This window comes from Theropithecus gelada, chromosome 6 (assembly GCF_003255815.1).
Source record: "Theropithecus gelada isolate Dixy chromosome 6, Tgel_1.0, whole genome shotgun sequence".
NCBI classification, from domain to species: domain Eukaryota; kingdom Metazoa; phylum Chordata; class Mammalia; order Primates; family Cercopithecidae; genus Theropithecus; species Theropithecus gelada.
The window spans coordinates 157,167,322-157,181,788 of NC_037673.1; the positions used below are offsets into that span (position 1 = coordinate 157,167,322).

The 14,467-nt window shown below is 43.2% G+C and overlaps 1 protein-coding gene across 1 annotated transcript in view; it reads right to left on the reverse strand.

Moving 5' to 3' along the window:
• Positions 1-14,467, reverse strand: part of ATP10B (ATPase phospholipid transporting 10B (putative)) — a 274,240-nt gene that overhangs the window by 43,588 nt on the left and 216,185 nt on the right. Inside the window, exons 14-18 of the mRNA XM_025389215.1 lie at positions 12,186-12,377; positions 10,164-10,767; positions 7,686-7,795; positions 5,509-5,635; positions 2,420-2,604 (exon numbers count right to left, since the gene is read on the reverse strand). Of these exons, the coding sequence (XP_025245000.1) occupies positions 2,420-2,604; positions 5,509-5,635; positions 7,686-7,795; positions 10,164-10,767; positions 12,186-12,377 (1,218 nt within the window). The remainder of the gene's footprint in view (positions 1-2,419; positions 2,605-5,508; positions 5,636-7,685; positions 7,796-10,163; positions 10,768-12,185; positions 12,378-14,467) is intronic.

Below are 14,467 nucleotides of genomic sequence, written 5' to 3' on the forward strand. Positions count from 1 at the left end.
TATCATGTTGTATAGCAGTCCTGTGGAGAGGCCCACAGAGTGAGAAACAGGCCTGCTAACAGTTATGTGGGTGAATTTGGAAGCAGAACTCCTTCCCGTGCCCAAACCACCCACCTGTTGAGCCATCAGATGAGCCCACAGCCCTGACCAACAGCTTGAGTCCAACCTCAAGAGAGACCTTGAGCTAGGAATGCCCAGCTAAGATGCCCCTGAACTCCTAATCCACAGAAACCATAAGATAATAAATGTCTGTTGTTTCAGGTCCTAAGGTTTGGAGTTATTTGTTATGTAGCAGTAGATAACTAACATAGGTACTGTACTAAGTAAGTCATTTTCTTCTGTGATCTTATTTAATCCTGCCAGTAATCTGTGAAGTTAATAGTTTTAATCTGTTTTACAGATGAGGAGAATAGAAGTGCAAGAAGAATGGCGTTTGAACCATATTAAAACTTCAATGCATGTTGTTAATTATTATTAACAAAATTATTACAATAGTAATAATAGTGGTTTCAGTATTAGTTCCTATCTAATACGTTAGTTCCTCTTAAAATTCCTTGGTTGATGAACACATCAGTGATTAGTAATTCTCTCATCTTTGGGATGAGAATTCTGAGGTCTAGGTAGATCCCATAACTTCAATACTGCTTTAATACACCTAGCAAAGAGATAGTAATCCTAAATCAATTTATGGTGAATTAGGCAAATTAAAAACCTTGGAGGAAATATGTAACTACATTAAACTAGGGTTTAAATAAACTAAGACTTAGAGTATATTTCCCCAGTTTCTGGCTTAACATTTTATTTTTCATCCCAGGTAAAGAGATGAAAAGACTAATCTTACAGGTTTAGTGAGCCCAAGGGTGTAGGCATGGCTGAGGATTCAGGCACTATCCTGGAGGATGCTGGACAGAAAGAACTGTCATTGACTGAATTAAAGGTGGAGTATGGCTGACTGTTCCTTAGGAGCTTCGGCTGTTTAACCAATGAGCAGATCTCCCTCTGGCTGACTGCCTCACTGGTTTGCAGATGTTCTCCTTCTAGAATTACCTGGAGTGAAAGAATCATTGCAAACCAAATTTCCATTACAAGCAGGACAGGCAGGCATGGGGATCAAGCACTCAAGCAAGCTGAAAATTACTTTCCTTCCTAAGCACAATATTAAAACCCAAGTTTTCCCTGAGCTTATTTTCATTTTGAAAATTCATTAAGGTTTAATCTAATAATCTGTGCACCTGACAGGAAAGTAAATGATTTTTCCAATTCATCTAAAGATCCTCTGGCATTTTTCATAATCTATACTAGTTTTATTTTTTAAAAAGAGGTGTATATTGTTGCTTCATGGAGTAAAAATGAAATATAAACCTCCCCAACATTCTACTGTAGGTCTACATCAGCCTCAGGCAAAACTTAGAATCCAGTGTCTTCTCTCCTTCTTTTCCTCTTTCCATCTTCTTCTCTTTTCTCCATGGTATGTCCTAGGTGTAGGTGCCCTAGGAGCCCTATGCCCACACCCCTGCAGTAGAGTGCTCTTCTGGTTTATATCCTCTGTGTAATCCAACCCCTGCTTCCTTCTGATAGGAGCACACATCTCAATGCCCAGCCCCCACCTTCATCAGCCAAGAACATGTGGTGGCGCTTTACTTTCTGCAATTTGAATTGTGAAAACAGATACTTCCCCCTAAAATCAAAATGGTGTTATAGGTTTGAATATGCCTCTTCAGCTTTCCCAGTCTTCTCTCCAAATCTCACTCCCTGCCACTCGTAATCTATTCCGGTTGAAAAGTGCCATTTTTAGAACTTTGCTTCATTCTTTCTCTTATCCCATAAAAACATATTGGCTTCATGCATTATTCTTTTCAGGTTTTTACTCCGTGGCAGACCAGTTTGACATATAAATTGATGCTGAAAATTTAAGCTCAGAATAATTTCAATTTAATTGGGACTTTTTCAATGGATAAATTAGTCTTAAATAGTGAGAAAATGACAGTTGAGATTCCATAGGCAAATAGTGTGGTAGAATGTAAATAGCACTAGCTCAGTTCTAGACTTAGTTCTACCTATCAGAAACAAGCAGGGTAAACCTGAGCAAGTGACTTAGCCCCAGTAGTCTTCAGTTTCCTTATCTGTGGGGCAAATGGGGAGACTGGACCAGCAATAGAATTTGGGAGAGGTAAAACTTTCTAACAAGCAGTGCCAGAAGTAATATAAAAGAGAGCAGCCAACCATGTATGGGGATGAGATAAAGGATATTGGGCTGGATGACTTCCAGGGTCCTCCAGACTCCAAGATTCAGCGATCTGTTGGGGGTTGGGTGCTTCCCTGGTATACCCAAATCCCACCTAGAAACCTGTATCCTCTTGGTCGAGGGGTTGCTCTACACTTTGATATCTGCAGATATCAATACAGAGGATAACCTCACCTGATTCTCTGTGTTGATGGTGTAAACAGTGTCAGTCTGATCTAACAGTCTGCAGGAATGGGCAATGTTGACCGCTGTCTCCTGCTTATCTCCAGTCAAGACCCAGAGCTGGATCCCAGCCTCCCGCAGAGTGGCAATCGTATCTGGAACTCCTTCCTGCAGCCGGTCTTCAATCCCAGTGGCTCCTGGAGTGATCAAAAACAACAGAGTTCACATTTGTGGTAAAAGAGTAGTTGCTTAATTTCCCCAAAGCCCTGTGAAGGCAGGCAACGTTTATTACATAGCATCACTGTGCTAGGCTGTGCACCTAGGATATAACAGTGAACTAGATGGAGTTGGTCTCTACCTCTGAGTTCAATGGTCATTGAATAATAATTTATAATTGAGCTATATAATGAGAGAAAGTCAGGGTACCCTGTAAATATATACCAGGAGACCTGAACTTCACCTGGAAAATCAGGGTGGGCTTTGCTGAGGAAGTGCTACTTAAAGTGAGACCTGGGAGATAATGCAAAGAGGTGGCAGAGGAGGAAAATTCCAGGTTGAGGGATCAGCGTGTGCGAAGTCCCAGAGGTTAGAGTAGAGGAAGATGCAGAAATGGAGGCAGAGCTAGGTGAGAGATGAGGCCAGAAAAGGAACTTAGGGGTGCTGGATTGTGCAGAGCCTTGTCAGGGCCTCAAAGGATTTGCAATTTATTTGGTAGTAACGAAAGCTATTCAAGGGTGTTATGCTGGGGAGTGACAGAATCAGTTTTGACTTTTAAGAATATCATTCTAGAGAAGAGAATAGGTTGGAGATTGGAAAAGCAGGATGAGATTCAGAGCTAAAAGCTACTTAGGAGGCCAGGCAGGACTGCAGAGGAGAGGCAACAGTAGCCTGGACTGGCCTAGCAGCAATAGGAATAGAAGTGAAAGGACTGAAATCTTTGCCCTGCAACTGATCAAAGCAGAATTAATAGGGACTCACATTTTTGATAATATTCTTGGAGGAAATTAAACAGGCAGATTCCATAATTTTTGAAGGATCTCAAGCTTTGCACCAGCCCTGATGAATAGATACCCAAATATTGAATAGTTGCTAAGTGATTAAGCAAAAATAAATCTGCTTTTCAATTGAGATTCATTTCAGATCACAGACTAATGGCTACCCATTTCACTCTGGGCAGGAGCACGGCATTTTGTTTCTTTTAATAATCCATAGTGACAATAGGTTGGCAAAGCGATTACGTTGGATGCATATTGAAAAGATTATTTCATATTTTGAGACCGCATGAAGGCATCACAGCTTTTTAGTGGTGTGCCAGTTTCTCGGTGGAAAGTGGAATTCTCTTCTCAGCCCTCCTCTCCAAGCCATCTTGAAGGGAGACAAAGAACCCCACTATCCTGAAATGTGCCTGTTTTGCATTTGAGGGCCATATGCACAGGTAAACAACCCCATAAAAAGTGATGGCTTGGGCCTCATCTTCCCCTATAGCGTTAGTCTGGAAGGTGAGAGGAAGCTCACTTATTACAGTGAGGCAGAGTGAAGGAGAGAGGAGAAAAACACATTTATTTGTGTGAAAGAGAAAATGAAACAGGAAGGTTGTGAAAGCCTTTCCCAGCTAGGGGAAGCCAGCAGGTTCTGACAAGTGTGTTCTCTTCACACAGAAGAACCGGAGGAACGCCTCTCATAGAGTGAGCCTAGAGTGCTGTCCCGAAACAAAAGAATCCTCTAGGAAGGGAGAAAGGGATCAGGTGCCTGAATGGGATGACTTCCTGGTGGTATCATGTGGTAGAGTTGTCTGGCCCAGCCATTCTCTGGTTCTTGTTCAAGTGAGTTCTTGTGTTCAGCTTTAAAGGGGACCTTATGAGGCAGCAAGCAGAGGCTTCTGCAGCCGAGACATAGGAAACCATAGGAAACCATAGGCTAAAGGATGTGGGGAGCTAATGCATTCCATTCCCCAACCCCATTCCGCCTCCTCGGCTTGTCAGCCATCCTACTTTACAGCGACCTTGGATATTTCCCTTTGAACTCCTGTTTGGCTGGGCAGCTGGAGGCATGTGACTCATCCAGAGGAGAAGCCAAGTCTCAGAGGAGTGTGTCCCTGTCTAGAACTTGGTCCTCATCCCCAGGTCAACATTGTCCACCAAGAAGAAAGAAGGCTTTGTGCCATGTGGCCAGTGCTTGCTGTTTGGGCATTGCTTACCAAGATTTTGCTCCCCAGGCGTGAGGACATTAATCCTGTTCAATAAAGCTTCCCCTTGCTTCTTAGCAATGCTTTTCCTCCAACAGAAAGCACAGCTTGTCTCTTAATCAGTCTCTGTGCTTCTCATCTCTCTCTCAGCACAGCAATCTAACTTCCATGCTGCAGCAATCAGCAGTTTTTGTAAAGCACAGATCTGTCCCTGCTTTCACCCTCTGCCCTCTCCAAACTTTTAGCAGCTGATTGACATGGCCCATCATAATCTGGGTCCTGCTGATCATTCCTGCCTTCCATCATTTCCCCCAACTCTGTTTCCCACCAGCCTCCAGACCTTCAACTGGGTCCTCCCTCTCTGCCTGACCAGCTTCTCTTCTTGCTTTCAGTTCACTGCCTTCCTAGACCCTCCCTCACCCCTGTGCTAGGCTGGCATCTCCTACTTTGTGCTTCCATCCCACCTGGCCCATCTGCTAGCCCAGCTCTCACCACAGTCTGTTGAAATTGCTTGCTCAATCATCTGGTATCGTCATTAGACTCCAGGCTCTGGGAGGGCAGACTTTTTGGCTCCTGTCCCTTGTTGCAGCCCCAAAGCCTAGCATGTCACTTGGCACATAGTAGGTGCTTAGCAAACATTTGAATGAAGGGAAGAGTGTGCTATTGGAAAAGCAGCCAAACTCAGAGGCTTCTTCCAGCAGGGAATGCAGGAATGCTCCCAGAGCATCCTCAGGAATCTGTGTGTGGCTTCTGGGTTGGGTATTGGCACGGCCCATTTGTGCCAAATACCTGGAAGGGAACCCCAGGGAAGGTTGCTAATGGAGACATATTAGTAGTGTCAGAATCGGGGCCAAGAGCTCCCTTCTCAACTGGCTGCATTCCTTTTTTCCTATAATGACGACTTATTTTTAGCTACCAAGTAAGGTGAGTTGATTCTCCAGATGCTGTGCAGTTTCCATGAGAAGCTCATCTCGGTTGTCGAGGGATGCCTCAGCCTCACGCCGGAAACTGGCCCATCTCTGGAAGTCCTCTTCACTTACAACCTACAGGATAGGAAAAGGCTCCTTAACAATTTTGGGTGGATCAACAAGATAATTTTCTCTCTCTTCCCACCTGCCGGGCCTCCTATTGGCCTGTTTGAACTTCCCTACATAATTAGATGGGGCTTTCTTCTCAATGATTTTTTAAAAAATACGTAAATCAATGAAGATTTATCCTTGTGTTCCATTATCACTAAGCATCTGTTGTGCTCAGATCACTGGAGACGATCTGGACAGACAAGGTCCCTGTATGCCTGGGCTTATATGCTGCTGGGTAAGAGGTATTATCCAAATAAATAATTTAAAATAATTATTTCAGGGAATGCTTTGCAGAAAATGACTGATATGAGAAAGTGTGATGGGATAGAAGAGTAACTGAATAGGGGGCTGCCTTCTTTTGGAAGTTTAGGTTTCCTCGACAAAATGACCTGCAAGCTGAGATCCAATGACAGAGGGTCAGTCATGGGCAAGATCAAGAGTTAAGGCTGTGGAACAGCAATGAACTTGGCCTTCCTTCTGTTCCTTGAAAGATGGAGAAAGTGAGTTCAAAAATGAGGCTGGAAAGAAAGCAGCAGCCAAATCTTGCATAACCTGTAGAGCACTCCACCAGGCATGGTGTCATACACATGGACTGCCCAGTAGCTGCAACAATCCAGCTAGCGGCCACATCTTCTTCCTTCAGAGTCCCATTTTAGACCCTCCTGTTGACATCATATGCATATGGTGTCTTATAGCAATGAAAGATTATTTTGTTCAAGCATCAAATATTCCTCAAGTCCCTCTGCATGGCACTATAGAGAAAAACAAAGGGACACAAGTAGGCCTTTTGCTTTTGAGGAATGCATAGTCCATTAGGGGAGGCAAAATATGCACAAATAACTTCAATAGAAAATGGTGGTAAGGCATTGGGAGTGATACCTGATGTAAATGACGAGTTGATGGGTGCAGCACACCAACATGGCAAAAGTATACATATGTAACCTGCACGTTATGCACATGTACCCTAGAACTTAAAGTATAATTAAAAAAAAAAAAAAATGGTGGTACGGGTGTAGTTCCGATTGAGTATTGGTAAGCATTTGTCGCTGTCCCAGGTGCTGCACATGTGGTTACTTTAATCTCCATGGCAACTGCATGAGAGAGGGCTGATTAGCACCATTTTACAGATAAAACTCAGAGAAGTGAAGAAATTACTCAAGGTCACACATCTAAAAGTAGTGAGATTGGGACTAGTGTCCAGGTGGTTCTGGCTTTAAAGTGGGCATTCCTGATCTCTAATGTTACCCTAAGAACCATAAAAGACATGAAAAGCCCTGGGCATTTACGCAAGAGAACCCATGTCTAGCTATCTAGAAGTGTATGCCCATCGTAGCACCCTATTAGCTTTGCTTTTAGGTGACTCATCCGGTGTCCACACTCTGCAATTTGCAGCCCTCACTGCCTGCCTGCCTGCCTTACAGAAGCTACAAAGTCAAAGATCTTGCGGAGAGTGAGTTAGGTGATCTACAAAACTATGGCTGGGCTGAGTGCAATGTAATAGGGAGTTGTATGGACTGTGGCCAACCACAGAACACAGCTGAACATATCCCTCATCATAGGAATCAACTTCCTGGTTGTAGCTGATTGCTGCCATTCCAGAATGAAAACAGATTTGGCCAGATCCTCTAAATTTTTAAAAGAAATCGGAAATCTAGATTTTTATGTGACCATATAAAAGCTCCCCAAATTGAAAGGAAAATAATGCATGTCTAAAAAATATAATTGGAAAGCAAAATCATAACTGAAAAAATGTTATCAGTTGTGTGTTACCCATTACACATATAATGAAAAGCAGGGCATGGCAAAGCCACACAGATACGGGACCTAGCTTTTCAGATTTTGACTTCAACAAAATTGTCAGCGTCTTGGGTTTTTGTGGCAAGTCAGAACGGCAAATCTTAAAAATATTAAAACAACCACCTCCAATGGTCTTTTATAAAGAAAAAGAAGCAAGGTCAAGGTCATTCAGCTATTTAATGATATTCAAAGCATGCTTGGAGGAATTTGTTCTTACCTTCTTGGCAATGCATAGTGTGCGCAGGCCATCTCTTGCATACAAGTCTAGATGCTTTTGGGTCCGGGCTTGGATTTTTCTCAGTTTCTTTTCCACATTCATGTCAGGCACTGTCAAATAACCATTGTCCCACATGAGGCCATGTACAAATGCTCAGGGATCCCCATCCCCAACACCCTGGAATCTTGTGTAGTAGAGTACAAATGCTTTAGAGAAGGAATCCCTTACAGCCCACCTTAGAAACATGAAGGAGCTCTCCTGTCAGGTTGCCCTGGAAGATAATGCAGGGAGTCCTTAAATTGTCTGCTCTCTACATCTTCTCATCAAAAGCCTGGCTGAGTAAAGTGCTATGTAAGGGAGGTAGGTGGTCTAAGGTACTGTTCCCAAACAGATGTTTGCATGAGAACCGCCTGGGAATTTAGTAATTGAGATTCTCAGGTACAATGACAGCCCAACTGAATCAGGGGACTAGAAGTTTGAATCTTTATTGTTACCTAAGGTGTTTTTAGTTTATTCCTGGATGGCCAACTGACTTTGGAAACTCTTCTCTAAGACTATTTAGCATCTTCTCTGTCTTCTACTTGAGGTCTTATATCAAGTTAGGTCCCAAGACATCTACAAGCCTGGATCTCATTAGCTGAGTTCTTCTCCTCATTTGTTTTGCTGAGCTAGGCCTTCTCTCAATGCAAGAAATAGGTTTGGAGAAAACTTTTTTTTTTTTTTGCATTTCCTATGAATCTAGTGTGAAAAATGTGTGTGTTGCTCAAAGTCCCCTTTGTAAAGTTCTTCATAAGTTTCTGTCAGAGGTAATTTGTCTTTTTCTCTTGAAATTCCAATTCCTTTATCTAATTCTATAATAAGTTTTCAGCCAGGGTTGGCTGATGTGGGGTGGGATTGAGTCCATCACCACTTCCTTTAAGCTGCCACAGACATCATTTACCGATCTCTTGTGAAACTGAGCTAGCCTTCAGAATCATTCCTTACCAGGGCTGGATTGAGAATTTTAGAGGTCTTAAGATTGAACAGAATTTGTATACCTCACCCATCCTTGTATATATAATGCAAAATTAAAAATATAATTCTTAACAGAAAAGTATAATGAAGTCCAATAGAACTCTGATTTTTCCATGCTACTACTCCAAGGCTGTTTTTATATAATATAAAACTTGTTTCAAAGATTATTTTCTCATTTTTCAGGTGTTCCTGGTGCCTTAAGCATAGTCTTCATTTGTGCATCACCTGATTCAGCACTATTTACAATATTTTATTTTTAAAGACACCAGCTCCTGAGATTAAACCTTTTTGTCTTTTACCTGCAAGTCTTGGAGTTTACCTTCTTGCTTAGGCTGCCAGGAACCTCAGCATCGAACTGAACATTTAAACACCATAAATATAATTAAACCTGAGGTTATTTCCTCCCTCCTTTCAAAGTTTTGCTTCTCAATTCTTATAGTAACATTGTATGTGTGTCTTTTATTGAAAGCATCTCTAATCCATTTTGCAATCAGGTGAGGAGCAAATAAAGAGACATCTCCAGGGCAGTTTGGATGACTGCTGCTGAGGGATAGAGTGCCGTGGCTCCTTTGACTCAGAATTACTGAATTCACTTGTCTGCCAGAGTCTGGGGATAAAGAGAACTAATTAGCTCCCTTCCCCTTCTACACACTAATCAATCCCCATAAACCTCTTGGCCCTGATCCATAGCTGATAATGCAGGAGGCACAGCGCTGCCTGGGCAATTCTGAAGCTTGGCTGGAATCTACTATCCTGGGAGAATCATAGCCCCATAACTGTCTTCTTGTTAGCAATCAGGAAGCGGCTGCACACTAATTCATGCTGTTCCAAAATTGGACACTGATATGTAGGGACTTTGGAACATTTTTCTGGCTCAGTGCAAGTTTATGAAAATCCATCTGGGGGAGGCTGGGGAAAAGGATAATAAAGAGGAACACCTGAGGCTTCCCAGAGTGCACCAAGCCCAGTGCAGAATTCTAGCAGCATGAAACAAGTTCTGACCTGGAATTCAGGATACCTGGGTCTGGGATTTAACACTAGTTAACCATGTTACCTCTTGTAAGTCACTTTTCTTTCTGAGTTGAGTTTGCTTTTCCCCAAAATGAAGAGTTAGGACCACAATGTGTTCCATGGTAAGATAATGGATGCCCTAGTGCAAAAGACTGTGTGGATAATCCATGTTCAAATGAGTTTAGAAAACTGGGATGAAGTTAAAGATGTTTATCTGCTACAAGACTGTATAGTATTTAAATATACTAATGGACACTGATTCCCTAGGTCCAGAAGATGTAAAATGCACCATGTTTTAAGGATATTTGAGGAAAGCATCTTGTAGGTCTGTATTCCAGCTGGGACCTGCTGTACCAGGTGACACTACAACTTGAGCTTCTTAATTACCATTCCACACTGCTTCTTCAACTATGGAACTCTCTGTGCCTGGAACCCTGGTAAGGCAGGACTTACCACAGGCTGGGTCTTCCAGCAGGTCCATGATGACCGAGTCAGCACCCTTGGTGTAGACGATGATCTCACCAGTCAGTGGGTGCCTCACAACCACAGACATTCTCTTCCTGACAGAGTCAAAGCCCAGGGTGCAGAGGAGGCTGAAGGTGAGGCAGGTGCCCTGGGGCAGGCGCACAGTCACCTGCTCAGGTGTCCGGGACACTAGTGTGAAGCTGTAGGCATGGGCAGCGTGCACCAGGGCGGCCTCATCAGGGCTCTCAGCCTCGTAACAGAACTCGGGCCTGGCCAGGTCTGGAGCTGGGGCTTCCAATGCCTCCTCCAAGGAAGTGCCTGACCCAGACCCCAGGATGTCGCCCTGGTCCCACATGCTGCTCCTGTAGCCACCGTCATCGGTGGAGTCACCTCCACTGCATACAGACGCATCGTCTCTCTCATCTGAGTCTGTGGTGGCCACGTTGGCCCCTAAACTCTCCCCCAGGTCTGTGTCAGAGGGTGCAGTGGATGAGAATGACTGGCTGAGGCTCGATAGCTTCAACTTCTGGAAGAGCTGCTGAATCTTCTCCAGGGATGTCCCCAGAGCCTTGCTTGAGGGTTTGATGGTGACCTTGTGGCCAAAGGAGGAAAGTAGAACATTACTCTCAATGTTGGAAATAATACCAAGTTGTCCTATGCAGAATATGAAGGCACTTTTGCAATAAGTGAGGCCAGCTGTTTCCCTCCAGCCCTGAGATTCTAAGCATTGACAATGGTCATTTTCCACTATCTTTTGGTCGTCCCACTCTGAGCGTGGACAAAGGAAGGAAAAGGAGATGAGAATCAGAAACTCATAGTAAGGGTTCACATTTCCTGAACTCTCACCATGAATGCTTCTGCTTTATCTTTGAGTGCAGTATCTCATTTCATCCTCCCAATAATGCTATGGGATGCTATCATCAACCCAACTTATGGCTGAGGACATTGAGGTACAAAAAGTCTACATAAATTGGCCATGATCACCCAGTGTGTAGGGAGTAGAGTTGGAACTCAAACCCAGGTCTACTCGACTCCAGAGGCTGGACTCTTGAGCTACGTGCCAACTGAAGCTCCCACATTAACCTGAAAATTGGGAGTTGTATACTGTCTTTCCCCAAATAGTACTTCTTCCCCTCTTAAAAATGAGTTAATTTTTAAGATAAAGCTTTCTGCCTCCTAGAACTTCCTGAAGACTTTTGCTGACTTGCTGACTTTCCAGTGCTCAGGTGATTTTCAGGGTGGTTTGGAATCTGGGCATAATGAAGGGAGGTTGTAGTTTAAGTGTCTGGGTGAAACTTCTTGTCTTGGTTTCATAGTTGCAAGTTGTACCACCTAATTATTCTCATCAGTGACTCACAGCGGCACTTGGCTAAGAGTCTGTGGAAGATTGAAGGTAAATTCACCTTCAGTAGAGTGTAGAGTATAATTTTACATACACGACCATTCAGCTGCATTTTTTTCCCCCATGGAAAGAACATCACACACAGTATTAACTATTTTAAACCCATATATAAAAACAGCAGTATAGCACAATATTACTAGAAACCATTATGGAATCGTGTAGATGTATGAGCCATATGTCCTTCATTGCCCTACTTGAGTTTTCTGAGCCACCATTTCTTCGCTTGTTAAATCCACAGTCCTATATCATAGAGTTGCTGGGTTGAGAGGATTAAATGATAATACAGGTAAAGTGCTGGGTATGGAGCCTGGCATAAAACCAAGTGCTCAGTAATCACTAACTCTTAATGTCTACCTACAGACACATAGACAAATTTTGAAAGCTACATAGATAGCTCATATATATCTTTTTCCATTTTATTTAAAAATGAGGAAACAGACCCAGGGAGGGTAAAGAGACCTGTTCTAGGTCTCACTGTGATGAAATGACACTGTTGCTAGGACCCAAATTTCATGTCTCCCTGATCAGAACTTCTCCCCTCACCCCTACTCTGCCTTCTACTTCTCTACTTCCTTTACCCTCCTCCCCCAGCCATCGCTGGTCCTTACCCTCTGCCTGGGCTCGGTGGTTGTAGACACCATGACAGAGTTGCAGATGGTTAAGGCAAGGAAGAAATCAGCAATGGAGGAGGTAGTGGAGAGGGAAGCCTTGGCAGGTCTGCTGTCTGACAAGGTCTCCAGCCACAGGGCAGCATCTCGAACCTTGGTCAGTAGGTTTTTATCTGGAGTTACATCTTTTACCTGGAAGAGAAAGGCCAGAATGAGAGTCTCTTCTGGGAAGGAAGCCCACTCCAGAAGAATCTTCACATGCCTGGGGAAAGGATGATGCCGCTTCATTGCAGTCTTGCATCCAACATGTTTTCCTCTCCCACAGATCTGGCCATTGCCAATTCTTATTTGAGTCCTTCCTGTCTCTCAGTGCCACATATCCATCCATTACCAGGCGCTGACAGTTCTTCACTCTCAGTGTCTTCCCACCATTTGTGTTGCTTCCAGCCATGCTGAGACCCTCTACCCCTCAATCCTGAATTTCTGCACCAGCTGTAAACTAATATTGTTGCCTGTCACCTTTTTTATTTTTTCTAACCCTATGTATCACCTGCACAGTCTTCTTAAAACTCCATTTCCTCCTGGTATTTTTGACTTCAAAAAACCTTCAGGAGATAGCCATTGTTAGCGTGATCAATTATTTGGCATTTAGATTCTTTAACAGTTTGCATTTTCACTCTTTATTCCCATACTTCTCAACATGGACCCTCAGCTCAGCCTGGTGGTCTGTTTGCTGCCTCTTGGATGTATACTCCTCCTGTATTCCTCTGATCACACTTTGCTTGAAAAATCCTCTTCTACCTACCAAAATCCTACTTCAATAACCATGGAAAGTCCCACTTGTCCATGAGATCCTATATAGCTCACAATGAATTCTTTCTCCTGAACCACAATAGCAGATTCTTAACTCAGAATGTCCACAGGAGTCAGGCATGTAAAGTGAATGTGGAAGGTGGGCCAAGGTAGAGATGAGGACATTATGGGGTGGTAGGAGCTATGAGACCTAGCAAGTCCTACCCCTATCTAAAGGGTAGCTACTGCTCTGCTAAGTGCAATGCTCCAATACTGGTCTAGTTTGCCAAGTCTCTTGATTTTTCAAGATAAAGCAAAGATGATGCATGACCTATTTTTTTTCTTTTATTCCTATTCTTTTTTTAGAAGAAAAAAGAGGAAGAACTGGATCTGACCCATGGATTTCCAAATTTTCACATCTTTGTAGAAGTTACCACTTGAACCATCCCTTTGGAATTCACTACATATTGACCTATATTTTATTTTTTGGTTTATGTATTTTCTCTTGCTCTGGCTCCTCTATTTTACCCCAGGGATCTGATGCCAGAAAAGCTTCTTTCAGGCAGTGAGATCTTAACCAGAGCAGAGGTGGTAGTGGCAATGGCAGTAGTGGTGTCTGGCTCTGTCTACCTCCCCACTGGCATCTTGCTTTGGCCTCTATTTTAAATTCACTTTTCTTATGTCCGTGTTTAATCTCTCTAGAGATAAGGTAAGAGCCTCAAAGATAGAGAGGTTGAGTTTTCCATGAGGCTGTATTTCCTAGAGCTCTAACTACAGCTTTTTTGAAGCAGAAGCTCAACAAATGCCAGCTCTCAATGGTTAGATATGACAAAAGCCATTTTGCACAAGGCTTTCACATAAGATCATTCCTATCAGTGTTCAGATTTCACAGCTAAATCATAGTTTAGAAGAGAGTCAATGGCTAAAAATGATAGACTGAGGGAATCTTGATTAATTTGTGCAGGGTGAAGACTGAGGGCCAACAAGCTTTACCCAAGTTGAGAGTTTAACAAAATCCCTTGAGAAAAGAGGCCTCAGACTGTTTTCTGACTACCAAATACAATGACTCCAAGAGGTCTGATTCTGTCCTCCCTAGGGCTGCTGGCACAGGTGAGAGCCAGAGAGTAGGAAACTCAGACATACCCCACAAGAATGGAGCACACACACTTCAAGAATGCCAGCCTTCATTCTGGGTGCTCTTCAAGAGTCAACAGTCATGCCCCAACTTGTTCATACCATCGTAAGAAGACAACTTCCAGAAAAAAGTCTGCTTATCAGAAGGAAGAGTGCTAATAAAACTGAATCAGACCTGCATTTCCTTCCATTGCCCTGAAAACAATTGTGTGAATCATCCATACCATGTGGTGTCATTATTTCCAGAAAACCTGAGAAGGGCACACACATATTATCCATGCTCTCTGCCTTTGACTCCAGTATTCCTGGTAGGAGCTCACATTTGTGAAGCTCTTCCTACCTTCCCAAGCAATGTC